Genomic DNA, 24,224 nt, shown 5'->3' with positions numbered 1-24,224 from the left:
TTTTTTTTTTCACTCTGGTTTACAGTTTGAAAACGTACCGGAAGGCCCTATCCCTCCGTCCACACCAAAGTTTGCATATGGAAAAGTTGCTCTGAAAAAGGTAAGAAAAAAAAAAATAACAGAAACATTGAAAGTGAGGAAATGGAATTTAGAAGTCAGTGAAAGTGTTATGCTGGGGAGCCGGTTCATTATTTTTCTGTGAATTTGTTTTCTGTGAGACTGATGGGGAAGATGGTGTTTCTGAGAAAGCGTGTTGACTGGGTGAGCAGATGGGCATGAGCAGGAGTAGAGAGGTGTTCTAGATCATACAAGTGGTTTTGGTTCCCTTATCAGTTGCCCAAAGCAGTCTCGGGATCCTTTGTGGGAATAACATGACACCTTGTTGCTATGGCTGGTGAGATTCCTTTTTATAATTCACTTATTATCTGAGGGGGTTCTCAAAAGCTACAGACATTTTGATAGGGCTTTGCCCTAATTACACACTCCCATCTCAAAATCAGTTTTTGTGGTCTGTAGTTTATATGGTAAATGAGACATCCGGGGGAAAAGCCAGAAATCAATCATAAATAAGAGTTAGGGACATTTTATTCCAGGAAAAGAGAAAAGGAAGAGAGGTTACGTTTAATAGTCAGGGCTGACGTAAGCGAAAGTCAGTTTGTATTTTTTAAATATATTTTATTGATTTTTTACAGAGAGGAAGGGAGAGGGATAGAGAGTTAGAAACATCGATGAGAGAGAAACACTGATCAGCTGCCTCCCGCACACTCCCCACTGGGGATGTGCCTGCAACCAAGGTACATGCCCTTGACCGGAATTGAACCCGGGACCCCAGAGTCCACAGGCTGACGACGCACTATCCACTGAGCCAAACCGGTTAGGGCAAGTCAGTTTGTTTTGACCATCTGTGTCTTCAGGTTTTCCCCTTTTATAATCCCTAACTCCTACATGTGATAACTCACAAGCAAGAGAGAAAAAAACATGAACAATTGCATATTTCTTAAGAATCTTGATATTCTAAAATAGCATCGTACATTTTTATCTTTAAGCCAAATACCAAACATGATTGTATGATTTTTCCATTCATGAAGCCCTTTGATATTATGGTGGGTTGAGTTCTTGTAACTTTTTCCACCTAGCGTCAGATGCGTGTGTTACATTCTACAGAGGACGTGGCCGGTCTCCCTGCCTGATAGGCATCTTTCGTTAGATTAATCAAACGAGAATCACACTTGTAAAGGGAGCATCTTCTGCTCCTTCACTGCCATTGCTACTTGAGGAAAAGTTCGTTTGTGGAGTTTAGAGCCAGGAGGATTTTTTTTTTTTAATGCAACAGAAAATAACTGCAACTGTTTCATACAACGTCGTTAAAACAGATCTGGCTCAGTACCCAAAGCACATTCTGTGAAAGAAAATTGTGTGAGCAGAAATGGCTTTTCCTTGTTAATATTGAAGAGAGCAAACCTGCATCTCACCGAATTAAATGTATGTAGAACATAGTGATGTAGGCCAAAAACTTGTCCCGTGAGTTGAGTTGTCCAAGTGGGAAAACGTCCTTGTGAGTGGCGGAATGGATAGAATTGTACTGAAGATATTTTTCCCTCGGTGCTGCACATCAGCAAGGTAACCATGGGAAGTGCTTATACAATTCCTAACCAGTGCCGTGCCATGCAGAGTCCTGGGTTTGGAGCCAAACCTACCTGCACATCCTGGCTTTGCCATTGCTCCAGTGAGCTTATTACTAATCGTTATTACTAGGTACCCTAACAAGAATGCCTGCCTCACTGGGTAGTTGTGAGGATTCAGTGAGGTGTGTGGGTCCAGTCCTGCCTCCCCTGGAGTTCGCTAGGCACCCATTGTTGGGTAGCTGTTATCATTGTTGTTCTTGCACCGGAATGAGCATCCTGCGTTGCAAGAATACACAATCGTTTGGATTGAATGTGTGTATTTATTGAGTGGCTCCTCTGTACTGGGCATTGGGGTGGTGATAGTCTGTAAAGGGATCCAACTGGCAAATGATACCGAAGGTGTGCTGTCGACAGATTCAGAGGGCGCAGTCGGGTTACTTCCCTCAGGAGTGCCGGGGGAGGCTTCAGAGGAGGCAGCCTCGAGCCTCGGTTTTCATTTATTTTAAGGGCCTTTTCTATACAGGAGGTTGTACTTGCAAGCAGGTATGTATGAAACCCTTCTTAAGATTCCCATCAGTTACTTTCCATCAGAAGTTAGGGAACTGCGAGAGATGGTTAAAGGTGACTGGGGAACAGGACTGAGTGGGATTTGAACCAGTTAGGTTTATTTCGGGGTTTGGCCAAACTCACTGTAACGTGGATAATTTGCAAATGACATTCTCCATTCCGATGACCAGGCAGGGGCGGCAGTGAGTGAACGCTGCTTTTGTTTCTTTCCAGTTAAAGACAGTGGAGGAAGCTCTGAACGTTCTGTGTCCCGCGGGGCCTGTCAAAAGCCTTTATCCCTTGACATTTATCCAGGTGAAACAGGTAGGCCTTCAAAGGTAATGCTTCACCTTCCTTCTACTTGGGAAAATGTGTGTTCTGCCCTGCCCTGCAGTGTCTGTTCTGAGCACAGGGACCAAAACAGTAAGCGGCTAAGTCAGACCCACGGAATCGAGCAGCAGAGCCCTGGGATCTCTGTAGCTGTGATATTGCACATTAGCCCAATCTGTCCTACGTTCCCCCTGTTTCTTATTCTCACTCAAATAAGTTGTAGCTCAACCTGCTTCAGCATGATTCTGCCCAAGCTATACATTGAGTGCACTTCTCATCTAATTAATCTTTATTACTAGGTACCAGTTGGGAATCCGCTATTTTATACTCAGAAACGACAACTTAGTTATTTGTCCTTAGGTAGCAAAGTGTAAGGACGGTGTTCTTACTAGATTAAGTTCTTTGAGATTCTTTTTTTGGCTTTTGAAGGGAACAGAAAGCAGGCACTGTGTGTGTGTGTGTGTGTGTGTGTGTCTGTCTGTCTGTCTTTATGTGTGTTTAATCTCCAGACCAGCAGTTCTCAACCTGTGGGTCGTGACCCCTTTGGTGGTCAAGCATCCCTTTCACAGGGGTCGCCTAAGACCATCCTGCATATCAGATATTTACATTACGATTCATAACAGTAGCAACATTACAGTTATGAAGTAGCAATGAAAATAATTTTATGGTTGGGTCACAACATGAGGAACTGTATTTAAAGGGCCAGAAGGTTGAGAACCACTGCTCTAGGCGCTGCCCCATCTTTAAGAGCTTTTCCAACTTTCTGTTTTGGAAAATTTCAAATCTAGAAGAGTTGCAAGAATAGTACAACCAGCACCCATATAGCTTCCACCTAGACTTACCACGTGGTAACATTTGCTTTGCTTGCTTTATCTTACTGTGTGTATATGTCATCAACTGCTGGTTTGGTTGTTTTCTTTTGTTTATTTTTTTTTTTACCATTTGAGTTAGTTGTCACCCTCATGACACTTCACCCTTAGATACTACAGCATGTATCTTTAAAGAAAAAGGACATTATCCTACAGGACCACAACATAATGATCATACTTAAGAAATTTGATATTAATGCAATCCAGTTATCTAATAGACCTTCCATAGTCACGTATCCCTGGTTATGCCAATAATGTCCTCTATAGCTTATCTTTTTCCAATCCAGGATCATGAATTACATTTAGTGACAAAGCCTCTTTAGTCCTATCAGGAACAGTTCCTAAGTCTTTCTTTTCTCTCTCTCTCGTCACATGAACGTTTTGAAGAGTTCAGACCAGTTGCTTGGTAGACTGCCCTTCACTAATTCGATTCAGCAAAACATTTTTGGCACAAACACGACAAAGGTGATGTGTCCTCAGGGTGCCCATGAGGTCAACTTGTCCCTTTGTTACTATTGCTAAGTTTGATCACTCAGTTAGGATCTCAGCCCCATTTTTTTGAATGGGGTCCACCCATCTGATTTTCTGTATCGATTGCCTTCTGGAAGGTGTCTGAACGATAAGATGATAGAATCATAGCAAATCTGATCTTAGTCTAGTGTGTTTTTGCCTTCAGTTACTATTCCTACACTTGGAACGCTTCACAAGTTTTACAAGAATGTCTTACCGGTGACTATTTTTACACTTGTGAAATTTTACACGAATGTTTTATGCCAACAGCTCTGGTGTGTGATAAATAAAATGAATGATTAAGGTCCCCCACCCCCTAGTTTTTCATTCACATGGGGTAGAGTTCTTTCTCTAATTTGAGCACGCATTGCCTGTGTGGTCATGTCTCCAGCTATAAATCAGAACATCCCCTTTCCACCTGGCAGGGCCTGGAGCACATAGGAGAAGACACGGACCCTAGAGCAGCTGCCCCCTGAGACATGAGCTCCAGGTTAATGTATAGACACTCACACTGCTCTTTCTCAGGCCCCTCTGCTTTCTGATCTTGGACCAAGGCAGCGCTCTCGGATTGGGTGGGTGCCCTGAGCCCTGGCTGGTTCAGGTCTGGGGCAAGCCCACACGTGTTTATTTCCAACGAAACCCATGGAGGCCACAGCTGCGGGGAGTGGGGTGCCACCTGGTACACCCCCACCCCCAGCCTCGGAGGCCTCAGCTCCACCTTTGTGGGGAGCATCGCAGCTTCCGCTCCCCCCCTAGGAAGCCTCCCCGTTTTCCCCAGTCTCAGGGTTAAGACTTACAAGAGACAGATGGAGACTTGGGGTCCAAGGGAGGCGTTCTTGAAGGTTCAGTGGCGACACCAGGGGCATTTCTTGAGTTCAGGCCTTTCCTGCAACACAGGAACATGGTTAACACTGTTTTCAGCTCCTCCAAATCACCTTTCCTCTGGCCCGAGGTGCACGTCCTTGCTTGCTGGGCCCTGGAAGTGAGGAACTTTGTCTCTGGTCCCTGAAGGATTTGGATGTGGATTCTTTCCACTGACCTAGGGTTTGGTCCCGCTCACCCTGGCTAATGTCCACAGCAGGCAGGTCCCTCCGGGCCGTGGGTGCTGTTGCTGCTGAGGCTGACCGTTTGGGGCCTCCCTTTGGAGCAGGGATACCAGCACCTAAAAGTCTTTTCTGACTTGGCAGCAGGCTGCACCCATTGCTCACTATCTCCGTTTCCCCCACTCCTCCACCTTACACAGTTTCTGATTGACTCTTGTTTTGTATGTTAGAGCAGATTTAGCCCAAGAACCTGGAGAATGATTTACCGAACATTCTTGGCGTTGTTGTTATTTGTCTCCTTTGTTTGTTTCTTTGTTTTGTTTTTTGAGATTCCATAAGTAACCTTCGATGTATGGGACAGGATTCCCTTCAGTGATTCAGGGCAAGTCACTGAACACATTCCAGGGTCCCGTTTCCTCATGTGGAAAAGGATGTTGGATGAAAGACTCTTCAGGGTTCCCTGAAGTTTACTTCTGTGATAGTTATTCTGGGATCTAAAAACTGGGTTAGCTCAGTGATTAGAAAGTCGGCCCATGGACCGAAGGGTCTCAGGTTTGATTCCCGGTCACGGGTATACAGCTCAGTTGCAGGCTCGATCCCCGGCCCTGGTTAGGGTGCATGCAGGAGGCAACCAATGTGTCTCTCTCACCTCGATGTTTCTCTCTCTCTTCCTCTCTTCCACTCTCTCTAAAAAAATCAATGGAAAAAATATCCTTGGTGAGAATTAACATAAATAAACAAACAAACAAATAACTCAAGCCAGTTCCCTTCTTTCAGATTGAATTTTCCCCAGAGGCGGAGGAAGCATTTCAATTCCTTATGGTTTTAGGAGCATCACTTACACTCAGATCGAGGGTGACCAAGTTCTCCTAAAACGAATTGCAAAAGTGATGGATTTGTCTTTCATCCTTTTCTCACCAGTATTTTGGGTTTGTGCTGTACCGAACAACACTTCCTGAAGACTGCAGCAAGCCAACCCCTCTCTCTTCACCCCGCAGGGGCGTCCACGACCGGGCTTACGTCTCCGTGGATGGGGTAAGAGTGGCCTCTGGACGGTGTGTCCGCCGCACTGGGGATGTGTGGTCTGCACTTGGGATCATGGCATTGGAGACCTCTGTCCTCCTTTTCAACCTTAGGTTCTGCCCCTCTTCTTGTTGCCCCTCAACTGTGCCCCTCATTTGCTGACATGGCCTCCCTCGTGCTCCATCTGCCTGATACACCCCCTTACCCTTCTTAACCTGGAGGCCCCTCCCCAGGGCCCCACCTTGTCGGAAACCTTTCTGGCCCCCCCAGCCCAAGGCCATCCCATGTCTTCTCGGCTTCTGGAGGACGGGGTCCGTTTTGTGTACAACAGAGGGGTGACTCATTTATGAAAAATAATATTCTGAAGAAGGATTGCTCATGACCGTTACAGCTACAATCCACAAAGAACTTTGTTTCATAACAAAGATATGTTAGGGTTTCCATTCCCCTCAGTGAAGCATTCATGTGAAAGAAGACACAGAGAGAGTTTCCTAACCAAGAACACTGGTTCAGAAGATTTCAAATTAAAATATTTCCATTCCAGTGTCATCCGCGGCTTTATTTTCGGTGGGAGCAAGTTTCTAAGATATTATGTGTACACTGATGGCATTTGTTTCTTGGATTTCAGTCTAGGCGTTGTGTTAGTGAATTATGGTCAGTAACATCAATTTTTTAAAATCTCATTTTTTTTTAAAATTAGGAATATGTTGTTGCTAAAATGCCTGTTGTTTCCGTTCATTCTATTATATAATTTTCGTGGTATCAGGTATTTTGAGGTGAGAACACCCCACCTAACTCTCTGATTTTTATCGCTTTTATCTGATGTTGTTTCAACTCACCATGTTGTTTAGAAGCTAGGTTTTTATGACTGCCTTTTGCGCTCTGAGAACACGAAGAGGTTCCTGTGATGGGAATCCGCCCCTGGAATGTTTTGCCGCCATTCCCTTTCTATTAAAAATAGACACGAAGGGAAACATTCCAGAGCAGAGGAAACCAGTCTTTCTAGACCAGGGGTGGGCAAACTTTTTGACTCGAGGGCCACAATGGGTTCTTAAACTGGACCGGAGGGCCGGAACAAAAGCATGGATGGAGTGTTTGTGTGAACTAATATAAATTCAAAGTAAACATCATTACATAAAAGGGTACGGTCTTTTTTTTTTTTTTTAGTTTTATTCATTTCAAACGGGCAGGATCCAGCCTGCGGGCCGTAGTTTGCCCACCTCTGTTCTAGACCTTCCTTGGCTCACAGCTGATCAGAAAGAAAGCAGTGATCGGAGGAAGTTGGCCACCTGGCCGGTGACTTGGACTGAGGGGCCATCAAAGCGTTTCCTCCCAAGTCTGGTGGCTCATCGAGGCAGGAAAATGCTGCTGAGTTAACGGAGTGAGCTGCCTCTCTGCGATCCCCTCACCTTAGGTAATCCTCATTTGGCATTGAACCCACAGGTCCCCCAGGGAGTCCTTGACCGGAACTACGTGACCACTCTGAACATAACGGGGAAAGCTGGAGCCACTCTGGATCTTCTGGTGGAGAACATGGGGCGTGTGAACTACGGCTATTATATCAATGATTATAAGGTAGGACCAGCCTTGCTGTTGGCAGTGAGGTTCAAAGGTTGGCAGGACTATGCCTAAGCCACCTGAGGAAATTTTTGTAAATCTATTTAAATATGCTCTCACATTCTTTCCCTTCAGTTAACATAGAAGCAGTTCTTCAAAGCACACACACTGGCCTAGCCGGTTCAGCTCAGTGGATAGAGCATCGGCCTGCAGACTGGAAGGTCCTGGGTTTGATTCCGGTCAAGGGCATGCACCTTGGTTGCAGGCTCCTCCCCCGCCCAGGCCCTGGTCGGGCATGTGCAGAAGGCAACCAATCGATGTGTTTTTCTTACATCAATATTTCTGTCTGCTCTATCCACTGAGCCAAACCGGTAAGGGCTTCCTCTCTCTTCAGCTCTCTCTAAAAATCAATAGAAAAATATCCTCAAGTGAGGATTAAAAAAAAAAAAGCACACACACTTTGGCCCTGGCCAGTGTAGCTCAGTTGGGTGTTGTCCCACATACCAAAAGGGTGCCGGTTCAATTCCCAGTCAGGGCACATGCCCAGATTGCTGGCTTGATCCCCAGAAGGGGGTGTGCAGGAGGTTGCCCATTGATGTTTCTCTCTCATATTGATGTTTTTCTCTCTCCTCTCTCTAAAACAAAAACAAAAACAGAAAAACACACAACTAAAAAAACAAAGGCCCACACACTTTGTCAACTTGGATGAATGAACCTGCCCTGATTTGTTTTGCAACCTAGAAGTTGGGTTATTTTGCAGACCTGTTTTCCTCTGCAGACAGAACCCTTCCCTCGTGTTTGAGTTCAGTCATCCTGTAGAAAGAAACAGGAGGAGGAAACCACTGCACTGTGCTCATCCTTTGCTTATAAAACCCACCCAGCTTTCGAAGGGCACTCCCTTGCCAACAAAGTCAGCTTAGCATTGGGCCTGCCCTGTTTTCTGGGTGTGGACAATCCATGACACTCTTGAACCGTGCAAAGCCTTGCTGCCCTGCCTCTCGCCTCTGCCGGTTAACCATGTCCAGGTGTTTTTCTCACTCATATTTTTAGAGCATTACCCAACAAACCTTTGAGAAGCTCACACTCTGTGAGGTGCTTTGGGGATGTAAAGATGTTGAGATACATCCTCTGCTATCTCACCGTGTGCTAGAAGAGAGGAGGCCTGCACAGAGGGAATGACAGTACCACCCCGTCTAGGATGGGACAAGTGTCTGAGGCTCTTTCCTATCTCTCTATGTGGCTCAGAGGGAAGGCAATTATAGCCTTAGGGAATGGCCATGCTGGGGCCACCTTTGTCTCCAATAGACATGTCTCTGTGCCCTAGCTGTGTTGGCTCAGTGGATTGAGCATCGGCCTGTGGACTGAAGGGTGCCAGGTTCAATTCCGGTCAAGGGCACATGCCCACGTTGTGGGCTCAGTCCCCAGTAGGGGGCATGCAGGAGGCAGCTGATCAGTGATTCTCTCCCATCATTGATGTTTCTCTCTCTCTATGAAATCAATAAAATATAACCCTGTTAGAGGCTATAATTAGTGGCCTTCCTCCCTGCCTCTCAGCAGCCACACTGACACATGGAGTGACGGGACGGCTAATGTAGTCTCTGGCTCTCCAGGACCCAGCCGAGAACCTGGCACACCGGTGCCTGGCTAATGTTTGTTGAATTACTCTGTGAGTCATGGAGGCTTGCTATTGAGAGATGTCTGAGACAGATTTGGGATCTCACGGGGAATGGGGGTGCTCTCCCCCAAAAGGCCAAGAAGGGGAAGTTAGATGCACTGTGAGCAGAGGCTTCAATGCGGTGGCCAGTGCCAGCGACACCTGCCCCCTGCCCTCAGGGGCCAAACAGAGCAGCTTCAGAATACACCTCTGAGGTTTGCCACCATCACCGCTGCTCTTTCTATGCTTTGACGGATCCAGCAGCCACAGTTTCCCGTCTACAATTTCAGTTACCCACAGTCAACCATGGTCCAAAAATATTAAGTGGAAAATTCCAGTTTTAAATTGCAAGTAGTGTGATGAAATCTCATGCTGTCCCAGTCCATCCTGCCTGGAACAATCCCTTTGTCCAGCATCTCCACGCTGTGCACCTATAGCTCGTTAGTCACGTAGCAGCTGTCTAGGTTATCAGATCTACTGTTGTAGTATCGCAGTGCTTGTGCTCAAGTAACCCTCATTTTACTTAATAATGGCCCCCAAGCACAAAGTGTTTATGCTGGCAATTCTGATTTGCCAAAGAGAAGCCCTAAAGTGCTTTCTTTAAGTGAAAAGGTATGTATGTATCTATGTATGTATATATGTATCTATAGGGGAAAACATATGTATGTATAGGGTTCAGTGCTACCCACGGTTTCAGGCATCTGCTGGGGGTCTTGGAACAGTGTTCTCATGTATAGTATCTCATTGAGTCCTTAGTGAACTCAGATGTGATCATCCTTGTGGGTGCTGCTCAGGAGCCCAAGGTCAAGACTTGCTTACTCCAGGTTATATGTCAGAGGCAGAGTCTGTCCCCTCCCTCAGTCCACAATGAGCTGCATGTTCTTTTGCGTTCCTCAGATTCCATCTTCTCTTTCATCCTAGCAGTGGCTCTGAATCAAACTCTGAAGATTGGGGGTTTGGGGTTAAAAGCTCTAGTAGCTCAGCCCCCTTTCAGGGACTGTTGCAGGGACATCTGGCCTGTGAAGGAGAGAGAGAGCTGTGGTTTGGGGAACATACATCTTTCCAAGGAGATGCGCTTCCTCCCCAGCCAGATCGGTGTCACTTGCATGTACGCACCGGTTGAGTCTCGTTGACTATTGTTGGTGTTTCATATCCCAGTTTGCTTTTCCCAGGAACTCGGGTCTGGAACACAGACACTTAATGCCTTTTCCTCCCCACCCCAGCTCATTGCTCTGCTTCTCCTTTGCAGGGTCTGATTTCTAACCTGACCCTCAACTCCAGTATCCTCACAGACTGGATGATCTTCCCGCTGGACATCGAGAATGCTGTGTACCACCTGGGTGCCTGGCATGGCAACGACAGAAGCTACCGCAGCAAAGCCTGTGCCCACTCATCTAACTATACACTCCCGGCCTTTTATGTGGGAAACTTCTCCATTCCCAGTGGAATCCCAGACTTGCCCCAGGATACCTTTATCCAGTTTCCTGGGTGGACCAAGGTACGTGTCTTCAGAGAGAGTGCTTGGATTCAAGCCTCAAGTATCTGTTTTTTAGTGTTTAATAAAGAGTCAGAAAGCTGCTCATGTCGAGCTGGTTTGGCTCAGGGGATAGAACATCGGCCTGCAGACTGAAGGGTCTCAGGTTTGATTCCAGGCAAGGGCATGTACCTCGGTTGCAGGCTCAATCCCCTGGTCGGGGCATGTGGGAGGCAACCAGCCAACGTGCTTCTCTCACATCAGTGTTTCTCTCTCTCTCTCCCCTCCCTTCTATGCTCTCTAAAGAATCGATGGAAAAATATCCTCAGGTGAGGATTAAAAAAACAAACAAACAGAAAAAGAGCTGCTTGTGAGATGCCTCGTGGCAGTTTGGGGAGTGGAGGGTTTTGTGTGTTAGTTTGCCCATTCCCTAGAAGTGGGACCATGGCAGATCTGCAAGAGTCAATGGCCAGCTTGGAGGTGGCACCATCTGCTCCATTTTCATTGACTTCCTTTAGTGAATGATGGCTTTTCTGATTTCTCTAAGAAAACTTCATGCCTTTGGAGACTGATTATGATGGGTATTTCCTCTTTATTCTGAAGAAAATATGGCACAGGCAAAGGGGTGAATCTCTGGGAAAGCCTGTTTTTCTTTCATCCATGCCAAACTTCATACTCCCATAATGCCCCACCTTCATACAGCCCATGCCCGGGGGCACCCACCTTAGTCTACATGATCCTCAACTCTTTCTTGGCTATTCTACCACCCAGTCACTCTCCTTCATTCTTTGGAGATATTAGTGTGTCTTCCTTCACTGTCACTTTCTCCACTTCAAGTCCTATTTTCATCTTAGATAACCTAACCATCACTCAGTTATTCATTCAACAAAGCTTTTTTCAGTGGCTACTACATGTCAAACTTTGTGCTGGGCACTAAGGATATAATACAGGGTGGAGCAAAAGTAGGTTTGCAATTGTGAGTATATAAAACAGTTTATTTTGTATTATTATATATTAATTATCCTCCACACAAACAACTATAAACCTACTTTTGCCCCACCCTGTATATAAAACCAGATATGGTCCTTGCCCTCATAGAACTTATAGTCTAGTTGGGGAGGAAAACCAAATTATGTAATAATCCAAATTAAGTGGTAAAACTGTAGCTGCAATGGGTGCTAAGAGGAGCTATTGGGAGTTAATAACTGTGAGGAAGGACCAAAATGTATGAAACACAGAGAACAGGGAGTGTGGCTCAGAGAAGAGGCTAGAAAGTGGGAGTGAGTAGAGACCAGATTGGATTAGCCAATTAAATCACATTCAAGTTTTGTCTTTATGTTGAGAGCCACTGAAGCAGGAGAGATGTTTGAAGTCAATAAGATGTAATGATAGATTGGACATGGGGGTTTAAAGAGAAGAGCATATCCCAGATGACTCTTTAGTTTTAGACTTGCAGCTGAACAGATGGCACCATTTACCAAAAGAAGAAATTTCAGAAGAGGGCTTGGGCTGGGACAGCGAGCTCATGAGTCTGGATTTGGACAAACTGAGTTTGAGGAGCCTTTGAGAACAGCTCTGAGAAGATACTGGAGGAGAGCTATTGGGTCCAAGTATTAGGAATTCAGAGGAGGGATCTGGGCTGGAAATACACATACAAGATCATTTGCGTATGAGTGGTTGCTAAAGATGTGGGATGGATGAGGTCCTCTAAAAGGAGGATGCAGCCCTGACTGGTTTGGCTCAGTGGATAGAGCGTCGGCATGCGGACTGGAGGGTCCCAGGTTCAATTCCGGTCAAGGGCATGTACCTTGGTTGTGGGCACATCCCCAGTGGGATGTGTGCAGGAGGCAGCTGATCGATGTTTCTAAACTCTCTATCCCTCTCACTTCCTCTCTGTAAAAAAATCAATAAAATATATTTTTTTTTAAAAAAAAGAGGATGCAGAAGGAGGAAAGAGGATCTAAGGCTGATCTTTGAGAGACACAAATATGACAGAGAGTGAGGGGGGAGAGACCAAGAAGTAGGAGGGAAAACAGGCATTCATGCTGCTGAGAGAAGTGAAATGAAGACAGAAGCATTATTCATAATAACCAAAAACTGGAAATAATTCAAATGCCCTTCAACTGATGGATGGATAAATAACACATTGCATACAATAGAATAGTATTTCATAGTAAAAAGGAACAGACTACTGACACATGCATGGATAAATCTGAAAAACATTATGCTAAGTAAAAGAAGCCAGGCATAAAAGCCAGGCACATGTTGTATGATTCCATTTCTATGAAATGTTCAGAAAAGGCAAATCGATAGAGACAAAAAGAAGATTAATGGTTGCCAGGGGCTGATGGTGTGAATGGAGAGTGACTGCATGGGTATGGGGTTTCTTTCTGGGGTAACGGGAAATGTTCCAGAATTAAATTGTGGTGATGGTTCCACAATCTTCTTAAATATATGGAGACTTGTCTTATGATCCAGCAGATGGTATATCTTGGTGTGCGTAGCTCTGGAATTTTAAGGTCTAATATCCTCTCTCTGGCCACATGTTTCTGTCCCCCAAACTCTCATGCCTCCCAAGCCTGCTCTTGGATTTTACTGGTGACCTGAAACTTTCCACCATTAAGGCTGCAATTGCTTTCTATCCAGTCCAGACATCACCACTATCCTTTTCTAAGAGCTATCAATCACCCCACTGGCCCCCTTGTCTCCTTGTTCATCCTCCATCTTGACTGGGTCCACCATTGGCTTTTACTGGTTCACAGTATTTGGGGGACTACTGGGGACCTCTCCAGTGCATTCATCAGAGCCACAGTCCTCTCACTCTCTCCTGCCTCTAGAGACCCTCAGCTTGCCCAGGAGTCCCTGGTCAGTCTCTTCCCCTCCTCAGCTGGCCTTTCTAACCTTCACCACTCTCCTTAGGCCACCTTGTTCTTCCTCCCACCTCCTCCACGGAGGACTCACCCTTCTTGTCTGCTATCAGGTGTGACTCCTTTGTTCCCTCAGCTTCCTGTCATTCTTATCTCTCTGCCTCCACCCTCACTTCCTGCCCAGTGGCCTCTAGGAGGAAGTCTAAGCTCTGAATCCCCTCCCCACCTTCCTCCAGGCCAAGATCCCTTCGCATACTTCCCCCTGCATTTGTCAGCCTTCCCCTCTCCTCTGCCAAGTCCTGTGTTGCAGCCAAGAAGTGATATCTGGGGTCTCCAGGACCCAAAAAAACAAAGTAGAACCCTCTCTGGACGTACACTCTAGCTAACAGGCTTGTTCTTGTTCCCTTGCTCCCTCTTTCTCTCCCTTCCTTCCTTCTCCCCTTCTCCCTCTTGGTGCTCTGCTGTGTCTTATATTCCCCTAGTTCATCTGTGAAGACTGACATGAACTCCTCTAAGAAACCTTCCTAGACCCTTAGTCTAGGAAAGGACTGGTCCCATCCTCCTTTGAGGCCCTCTGTGCCCCACCTGGACTCCATCGTGATGCTTCATCACACGTAGGTCAGGACCTCGATTTCACCCACTGAGTCAATTGCTTCACGAAGGGGATTTTTTAAGTGCCCTGCTTATTCACCACCCTGCCCTCCTCCTGGGCCTGGGCACTCTGTAATTGCTTCTTTTTTTAAAATTTTTTTTATATTTTTAAAAATTGATTTCAGAGAGGAAGGGTGAGGGAGAGATAGAAACATCAGTGATGAAAGAGAATCATTGATCAGCTGCCTCCTGCACACCCCCTTACTGGGGATCGAGCCCACAACCTGGACATGTGCCCTTGACTGGAATCGAACCCGGGACCCTTCAGTCCGCAGGCCAATGCTCTGTCCACTGAGCCAAACCAGCTAGGGCTATAATTGCTTTTAGATTAAAAAGGTGCACAAATGCCTGTGTGGCTGAGCCCTGGGAAGAAAGCAGGTGGGAGTGAGGAGGGACTTTGCTGGATACAGGGCTAAAGCAAACGAGAAGACCCACACACAAATCACTATCAATTTAGTGCCTTAAGAGAAAGAATTCTGCAGAAATGCAAATCAGAAATAGGACATGTCTGTTACAGGGATTATTGAAAGGGCTGGGTGGCTCAAATGGAGCTTGAAACAGACCTGAAGGACAGAAGGCCCTTCATCAGAATTTGTCAGGGAAGGGATTTTCAGATGGGAGAATAATAGAAGCTAAGGTGCAGAAATGGAAAAGCAGGGGACGTTTTGGAGGTCAGAGGGGGTTCATCTTGGCCAGATCATAAAGTCATGCCCAAGAGTTACAGACCCAGGCCTTCTGCTCAGAACTTTAGAGATGCTATCTCCATAAACATCAAGAGTGGTACATGCGGTAGGATGTCTATCATTATCTCCAGTTTGCAGATGAGCAGATAGAGGCTCAGAGAGGTATGAGGTACGGAAGTAGGTGGTGGAACGGCTCCCTGAGCCCCGCGTCGGTCTGATTTCAAGGCCCACGTGAAAAGGCAGGCAGCATTGAACAAGGCCTCAAAGACCAACGAAGAACCTGTGCTAATCCTCTAGGCCCGTGGTCGCAAACTGCGGCTCGCGAGCCACATACAGCTCTTTGGCCCCTTGAGTGTGGCTCTGCCTAAGCTTAGGAGTACCCTAATTAAGTTAATAACAATATACCCACCTATATAGTTTAAGTTTAAAAAATTTAGCTCTCAAAAGAAATTTCAATTGTTGTACTGTTGATATTTGGCTCTGTTTTCTAATGAATTTGCTGACTACTGCTCTAGGCCAGTGGTTCTCAACCTTCTGGCCCTTTCAATACAGTTCCTCATGTTGTGACCCAACCATAAAATTATTTTCATTGCTACTTCATAACTGTAATGTTGCTATGGTTATGAATCGTCATGTAAATATCTGATATGCAGGATGGTCTTAGGCGACCCCTGTGAAAGGGTCGTTCGACCGCCAGAGGGGTCGCGACCCACAGGTTGAGAACCGCTGCTCTAGGCTCTTCACTTGTTTCACCAGTCTGACGGATGGTCTGCACCTTCATGCTTGAAAAGTACATATATACACAATATTATTGAATGTGTCAGAGGGTTCAGAACCCCAAAGTCCATCTAGTCCATATGTCCACTCTAAAACTAGTACACAAATGTTCTCACCAGCTTTATCCCAAATTGGCAAAAGATGGAAAAACCAAATGTCCATCAACCGATGACTAAATAGACAAAATGTGGTATATCTGTATAATGGACTATCATTCAGCAATAAAAAGAAATGAAGTACTAATACATGGTACAGCCCTGGCTGGTTTGGCTCAGTGGATAGGGTCCCAGGTTCGATTCTGGTCCAGGGCACATGCCTGGGTTTCGGGCTCCATCCCCAGTAAGGGGCATGCAGTAGGTAGCTGGTCAATGATTCACTCTCATCATTGATGTTTCGGTCTCTCTTTCTCCCTTCCTCTCTGAAATCAATATATATATATTATATATTTAAAAAATAATAATACATTGTACAACGTGGATGAACCCTGAAAACATGTTAAATAAAAGAAGCCAGTCACAAACCATACATTTGGTATGATTCCACTTATATGAAATGTCCAGAATTGGCAAATATATTGACACAGGAAGATTCCTGGTTGCCTGGAGCAGGGAAAGGGGAGAAAGGGAGTGTTGGGTTGGAGATGGGGACTCACTGCTAAAGGGTGCAGGGTATCTTTTTGGAGTGATGAACATATTCTAGAATTGATTGTGGTGACAGTTGCATAGCTCTGTAGTATACTAAAAACCACTGCACTATACAGTTTAAATGAGTGAAATTGTATGGCCGTGAATTATATCAAAATGAGGCTTTCTGCATGCACACACACACGCACATGCACGCCCATCCACAGATTCGTGGACCTGGCTGTGCAGGTCTGAGATGAGAGGCCATACCTACAACAGACATAAAATGGAACATCTCTGTGTTTTCTGTTATTTTCTGGCGAGCAGTGGTCCTTGGTGCTGAGGGTGCCCCTGGCCAGCTCCTGATCAGCACGCGCAGAACAGATCCCACTCCACACAGGGCGCTGAGTGCTGACTTTGGGAGAGCTACCACTTGGGCAGCTGTGGGCGGTGGGGTGAGGATGGACTCAATGACCATTTCTAAGACTCTATCTCCAGGCACGCCAACCCTCCTCCAGCAGGGCGGCCCTGACAAGGCTCTTGCTTCCATTCCAGCCTCTTGGCTTATGCTGTTCACTTGCTGTAAAGAAACTACCTTGATTTAGTGAATGAAGCCACTGGTAAGAGTGATTCATGAGATAAAAAATCTCTTCTGATCACTTTGGCTTTGCTTACGTCGGATGTGGCTTTCTGGTTAAATGCCTGAACGTCAGCTGGGATTTTGGTGGGAAGCGATCGGGCACGTTTTGCTGTATCCAAGAGACACAGGCCAGAACTCTCGTCTGACCACAACCTCCCTGAGATAAGGCCGGGCGTTGACGGTGTTCTGCCAATGCAGTGGCATCTGTACTGCTTATCTCTCCTTCAGCTGGGTGTGGATAAGCCGAATATGAATGTGCTCTGAGTCTTCCTGCATTTTTTTAGCCACTTGTAGGCTTGTCCCACTTTTCCTCAACCAGAATTATGCTTTGAAAAGTGAAGAATCAAAATATACTAAAACCAGTTTTATTTTTTTAAAGGCAAACATCACCTTGTCTCGAAATGTAAAAAAAAATTCTAGCCCTGACCGTTTTGGCTCAGTGGATAGAGCGTCGGCCTGCGGACTGAAAGGTCCCAGATTCGATTCCGGTCAAGGGAATGTACCTGGGTTGCGGGCACATCCCCAGTAGGAGATGTGCAGGAGGCAGCTGATCGATGTTTCTCTTTCATCGATGTTTCTAACTATCTCTCTCCCTTCCTCTCTGTAAAAAATCAAAAAAATATATTTTTAAAAAAATTCTAAAGAATCATGAAATAAAAGAATTTATAACAAAGACCTGACAAAAATCCCATGTCCTCTCCTGAGGCCTGGTCACCTGAAAGACTACGTGATTAGAGGGTTGGAACTTTCAGCCCCATCCCTCCAACCTCTGGGGTCGGGTTGAGGTGGGGGCCGGAGATGAGAATCTATAGCAACTCTAGCACAAGAAGATTTGGAGAGCTTCTGGGTGGGTGAACACATGCAGGTGCTGGGAGGTGCACCTGAAGAGGGCTGGAAGCTCCACACCACCCCCTTCCCCCCCGACACACACACACACACACACACAACCCCCCTTGTCCCGTGCATCTCTTCCATCTGGCCATCCCTGACATGATCCTTTATAATACACCTATGAATGTAACTAAAATGTTCTCCTGAGTCCTGTGAGCCATTCGAGGCTTGTTCACCTGGTGACTGGCCGGATTCAAAGAAAGACTACAAACGTGTGCGGCTTCTTAAGGCTCAGGTTAGAATTCATATGCCACTTCTTCCATGTTCTTGGGCCTGTACAAGTCATTAGACCGTCTTGGCCCAAGGGATGGAGAAGCAGATTCTGACTCCTGACAGGAGGAGCTGCAGAGAATTGTGGTCATTTTTGCAGTCTGCCACCGGTCTTGGTACTCTCTGACCCTACTTTCATTCTGAATTTGATATGCTTTTTAAACTTTCCTGGCCTGATTTAGTTATTCTTACCCGCTACCATTTCCATCTCATTTGTTGTTTCTTGTCACAAGTCCTATGAACTTGGAAACTAGATAATCAGATTGATGTCTATAAATGTATATTAATTCAGTAACTAAAACTTGTGAAAATGGTGTGTAAGCAGGAGTAGGTAGGCTCTGAGTGAAGGAGCGAGACCCACAGTTTTTAGTGGATGGACTTTGTAACAAATATTATATGGCTGCCGGGAGGCAGTTTTCCCTCAGCAGTTCTTAGCTTTGGTCCAGATATGTAAGGTGGTACCATGACTGTTAGGGAAGGTACTCCATAGAAGGGGTCAAGAAATGGGGCTTTTGGGAGTCGCGAAGGAAAGGAATTTATATTTGGGATTCTGTGAGGGGAGGAAGTGATGTAGCTTTTATGCTAATGCTGTAGGTTTCCATGGCTTCCGTTCTGTTTAGGTCTAAAATACAGAGAAACCATAAAGCTACTTAACGTTATTACTGTGAGATCAAAGAGGAAGCCAAGAGGTGTGGTTTGCATCAGCTGCAGACCCCCTTGGGTTGGAGGGAAGAAGATTTTTCATTTTTTTCCCTGTATACTGCAGTGACATTTATTTAACATCTTATCTAAGCAAGCCCTTCACTATTTTTCCTTTTTAAAAAATGTTTTTCTTTCTCCCAAGTTAGCATGACAGTTACTCATGAATTGTGTGTGGTGAGGGCCCTTTAACCTTGAGAAATGGACCTGTGTCTTTCCCATTTTAAGTTCTCCGAGGGTCTGCATGTCTTCTCTCAGAGTGTGACAAAATCAACCTTGGATCCGAGTTTGATGTTTTTTAAATGAACTCTTAGCCAAATTAGAAAAGTTTTAAACTGTGACTTAAAACAGCATTGGAACATTCGCTTTAAGTTTGTATGAGAGGATTGATTTATCTAAAGAATTTAAAACTGACATATCTGTCTGATTAATGAAGTAGGTCATCCATTTCCTGGAACCTAACATTTATTCTATTATCACCTTAGTAATAATAGCAAAGAGGGGAAGTCTGCCAAGGGTCAAGCTATGGTCAGAGAAAGTCAGACACTGTCATGGAAATATTAGCTGGGACAGCCCCGGGAAGCCCCAGAAGCCACCGAGGTTCACGCTACAGAGGCTTGGCCCTGTGCGCGCACTATATTTATTTCCGAGGGTGTCTACTTTTATTATTTTTAAATATATTTTTTTTTATTGATTTCAAAGAGGAGGGGAGAGGGAGAGAGATAGAAACATCAGTGATGACAGAGAATCATTGATTGGCTGCCTCCTGCACGGCCCCTACTGGGGATCGAGCCTGCAACCCAGGCCTGTGCCCTTGACTGGAATCGAACCCAGGACCCTTCAGTCCGCAGACCAATGCTCCATGTACTGAGCCAAACCAGCTAAGGCATGAGTGTGTCTACTTTTAAATGGCATTTACCAACATGTGCATACTCCCGCCTCCACCAGTAGCTTCAGCATGATTTCTTAAAGAGAAACGAAATTCAGAATATGTATATATTTTTTAAAAACACAGTGCTAGTCAAGGAGTGCAGATATTTCATTTTCCTTCCAGTAAACACTGTTCTCTAAAACTCGTAAGCCAGGAGCAGAGGAACATGGAGCATTCTTTCAGGAGGGCTTCGTGTCTCCTTGTAGGTGAGTCTTTTCTCAGGAGGCATGATCAGCCTGGGTATTATCTACTGAGTGCCGCTAGGTGTCGATGGAAATCACTGTGCTGAGAATCTCACCTTGGACAAGATGGACAAAGCCTTTCCCTTATAGAGCCCATGCTGGAAATAGCTGATAACCCACTACTCAGACAAAGGATGCAAATACCCAACGGTGACAATAACTAGGGGGAAAAAAGAAGGGAGTAAAGGGGTGGTGAGTGACTTGGAATGGGAGGCCCAGTCCTAAGGACGGTGTCCATGACCCTTCTCGCTGAAGAGGTGGTGATGGACGGAGACCTGAGCCATCAGAAGGCTTCAGGTCTGGGGGAACAGTGACAGAGAGCATTTGGTGTGTAAAAGGGATGGGGACAAGATCAGGGGCAGCTGCGTGAGCAAGGGGCAGAGTGGCAAAGACAGGGTGATGAGGTAAGAAGCAGGAACGCAAGAAATCACCCGATTCTCACTTGGCTGCTATGTGGAGCCTGGGGTTCTACAGTTAATAGAGGAAGTCGGGAGACCTGTGAGGAGACTCAGACAGCATTGGTTTTGACTTGCTCTCGAAGGCTGGCAGTTGGGGGTGAGAGAAGCGGAGAGATTGTGGTCTGGTCATGAAACGACATGCGTTCCACCATACCTCAGCTGGATGGTAGCCACCAGCTACTTGTGGCTATTTACCTTTAAATTTAAATCAGTGAAAGGGGAAATTCTATTCCTTCTTCCCACAAACCACATTTCAGGTGCTCAGTAGCCACTCTCAAGTGCACTCAGCTGCTCTGTTGGGCAGCAGAGAACACTCCATCATTGCCGAAAGTTCTGTTGAATGGTGGTGACTCCACGCTACGGGCCTATGGCCTGTTCTTTCTAAATGCTTCATCCCCCTCTCTTGGAAGGGCAGCCAAACTGCCATAAACATCATTTAATGCACATTCTGTTAAGAGCTGAGAGTGGGGGAGGGTGGGAGGTAAGGGGGAGAGACCAACCAAAGGACTTGTATGCATGCATATAAGCGTAAGCAATGGACGCAGACAGCAGGGGGTGAGGGCAAAACTGGGGGGATGAGGGGACAATGGGGGGATAAAGACGAATTTGTAATACCTTAATCAATAAAAAATGTAAAAAAAAAAATGACCTTAAAAAAAGAAAGCTGAGAGTGGGGGCAAAGGTTGCCCTGAAGAAGTTTATAGCTTCATAATTTCATAGTTCATAACCAATGCCTGAGAAGATGTAACCCTGAGTTTGGGGCAAGTTAGAGGGACGGTGAGAGACATTCCACCTCCACATTGGAGACTCGTTCAGGTGAGTCAGGAGGCAGAGTCCATGTGGCAGCCAAAAACTCAAAATGGGCCACGGGAAAAAATAACTAGAACAGATGATGTAGTGTCCAGAATTAAGGCAGTAATTAGGAGAAGGATAATAGCAACTTTGATCAATAACTAGGAGCGACAGTTTGAGATGATGTCCTTCAGCCAGTGTAGTCTGGGAGGTGGGGCCACTAGGAGTATGCACTAGGAGTAAGCCTTACACAGGAATGGGAGGAGCCAGGAAGGGGTGGGTCTAAGACTGGAATCCAGCTAGGAAATTCAGAGGGAGCTTGAATAAAGGAGACACCTGGAGGCTGAACAAATACTCAAAGCTGAGTAGCTCTAAGGTGAGTGACCGCAGCTGTGACATGGAGCATGCTGGGGATCGGGGCGCAGCAGGGGACAGCCATGGTCCAGCCTCCTCCAGGGTTTCGCCCCCAAAATACAGGTGTTCCTCATTTACAATGTGGTTACAATAGGCCCGTCGTAAGTTGAAAATATTGTAAGTGGAAGATGCATTTAATACACCTCACCGACCGAACATCATAGCTTAACCTATGAGCTCAGAACATTTACAGTAGCCTACCGTTGGGCAAAATCATCTAACACAAAGCCCATTTTATAATAATATATTGGGTAATTTATGATACATATCGCTTTTGCACAGTTCGTAAAGCCAAAAAATCCTAAAGTTGAACCATCCTAAATTGAGGACCGTCTGTATTTGGGTCACGGTGGGGAATGATTTACTTACTTCTTCCTCCCTTCCTTCCTTCTCCCTTTATGTCTTCTTTCCTCTCCCACACAGCCTCTCTCTCCTGTATGGGATATCCCCGTCTCTGCTCTTTCTTCGTGGCAGAAGCTTCCATCTGTCCAGCCAACTAGGAAGGCCTAGCACCCACGGGGAGCTGTGGCCACACCCAAACACCAGCCCTCCTGGTAGAAATTCTCTTCTGCTCTCAGTTTTGTAGCGGAAGCGGCTTCTGCTACTCACAGAACTTGTCTCTGCAGCTTGTAGGGCCCCCTCTGCTCCTTGAAGCACACCTAATGCTGGTGTGAAAACCATCCAACACTTGCAGTAAACACCCTACTGGGCGGGCCCCTATCTCTCCCTCACACAAGCCCCTCATCCTTCGAGGAGAGGGGGTTGTTTTATGTTTTGTTTTGTTTTTTAAAAAAAAATTATTTATTTTTATTGATTTCAGAGAGGAAGGGAGAGGGAGGGAGAGATAGAAACATCAAATGAGAGAGAATCATTGATCAGCTGCCTCCTGTATACCCCCTACTGGGGATCGAGCCCACATCCTGGGTGTGTGCTCTGACCAGGAATCACACTCTGACCTCCTGGCTCATAGGTCACTGCTCAACCACTGCGCCACGCCAGCCAGGCTCGGGAGGGAGGGGGGGGTGTTTGGGGACAGCTCCTAGGACCTGTGTGTTCCCAGGCCTGTGCTCACCTGGTGTGTGAAGACAGTGTGGTCAAAACCCACCTCTAGAAGCAGAGGACATAGAAGGAAAGCTCACCTCCTCCAGGGGCCGCTTGGCAGTTCTCTGTGTGCGGAACAGTCGGGGAGAGGCTGGCGTGGAGAGACAGGCAGTCCTCCAGGGCCCAGGACGAAATGCAGAAACTTGGCGAAACTGCCTCCCGTGTCGTCCAGCACTGATGAGTGGCTGCTGAAGCCAGTCAGAGGGGCCAAACATGGATTCTCCTGAAGCAGGAGTGGCTGTTTGGGCAACTTGTTCTCTCTCCCACCCAGCCCCTGCCCCACCTGGCCAGTCACCCCAGCGGAATGCTGGGACCCAGGCTGGCCTGGGCCTGGTTGTCAGGCCTGGGCTGTGAAGGGAGAGCGCCACTGCGGGCTGGCGGCTGGCCCACGTGCTCGCCCACGTGCTGGCCCACGTGCAGGCCCACGTGCATCGAGGTTCCGATTTCCAGGATCCGGGCAGCTGGGGTTGATGGTTTCTCTTTGTCTCTCCCTCCAGGGTCAGGTGTGGATTAATGGCTTTAACCTTGGTCGCTACTGGCCAGCACGGGGCCCCCAGATGACCTTGTTTGTGCCACAGCACATCCTGGTGACTTCAGCCCCAAACACCATCGCAGTGCTGGAACTGGAGCGGGCGCCCTGCAGTGCCAATCCCCCCGAACCGTGCACCGTGGAGTTCGTGGACAAGCCGGTTATCAGTGCAGCTGTGACCTACAGCCATCTCCTCCAACACCAGCCCGATCCAGACTCCTGACAGGACCGTGAATGATGACTCAAGCCCGGGACCTGGCCTTTCACATACCTCACATGTCCCCTTGCAGTGGCAACATTCACTGCAGAGCTCGATTGGAAAACAGATTCCGCTTGTGCGTTTCCACCTGAGGTTTCCCTGTAGCCTTGCAGTGACGGGCCCACCCCTGCCAAGGGCCCCGTGGCCGTGTGATGGGGTGGTAGCCCAGTAGCACACCAGTGTACCTGAAGAGCTGGAACGGAAGCTTTCGAGGTGTTTCTGATTTTTACTTTGGAAGAATCATGTCTTTTTGTTAAATAAAATTTGCATTCGTGATGTTACTGTTTTTGACGTTGGGCAGATATTAATTTACAGGTTCTGATTTAAATCATAACTAGACTTGAGTGGGCTGAAGAAGCCACTTCACTCACCGGAGGTTCAAAGGCATGGAAAATCGTCTTGGTTTGATCTAGTGGACTGCTGCTTCTCAGATCCCTATGTAAAGGTTGATCTCTTTTTGTGCGTTTAGATGTAGCAATGGCACCTATCCACACACCAACACAGGCCTGTACACATCTGTAGACACGCATATGTGCATGGGCTATGGACACACATGGATGTGCAGGGACAAGGTGTTGCATAAATCTGCATGTCCTGCCCGGCATGGTAGAACTCTATTGCTGAGCACTGTCCTATTCCATGTTCAGTTCGGGTCACCCATATGTATAAAAGGCTAATATGCAAAGTGTCCCCACGGGAGTTCAACTAGGACAGTGGTTGGCAAACTGCAGCTCGCGAGCCACTTGCGGCTCTTTGGCCCCTTGAG

At 46.6% G+C, this 24,224-nt stretch overlaps 1 protein-coding gene across 2 annotated transcripts in view; it reads left to right on the top strand.

Moving 5' to 3' along the window:
- GLB1 (galactosidase beta 1) overlaps positions 1 to 23,743 on the top strand; it is a 64,729-nt gene extending 40,986 nt beyond the window's left edge. For both annotated transcript variants that reach the window (XM_006759602.2, XM_015561261.1), the window contains exons 11-16: positions 26 to 100; positions 2,406 to 2,495; positions 5,845 to 5,958; positions 7,390 to 7,521; positions 10,407 to 10,655; positions 23,168 to 23,743. In XM_006759602.2, the coding sequence (XP_006759665.1) occupies positions 26 to 100; positions 2,406 to 2,495; positions 5,845 to 5,958; positions 7,390 to 7,521; positions 10,407 to 10,655; positions 23,168 to 23,422 (915 nt within the window). In that variant the 3' untranslated portion in view covers positions 23,423 to 23,743. The remainder of the gene's footprint in view (positions 1 to 25; positions 101 to 2,405; positions 2,496 to 5,844; positions 5,959 to 7,389; positions 7,522 to 10,406; positions 10,656 to 23,167) is intronic.
- The last annotated feature ends 481 nt before the right edge of the window (positions 23,744 to 24,224 follow it).

Source organism: Myotis davidii, unplaced genomic scaffold, assembly GCF_000327345.1.
Source record: "Myotis davidii unplaced genomic scaffold, ASM32734v1 scaffold395, whole genome shotgun sequence".
NCBI lineage: Eukaryota > Metazoa > Chordata > Mammalia > Chiroptera > Vespertilionidae > Myotis > Myotis davidii.
This window is presented reverse-complemented; position numbering and strand designations above follow the sequence as displayed.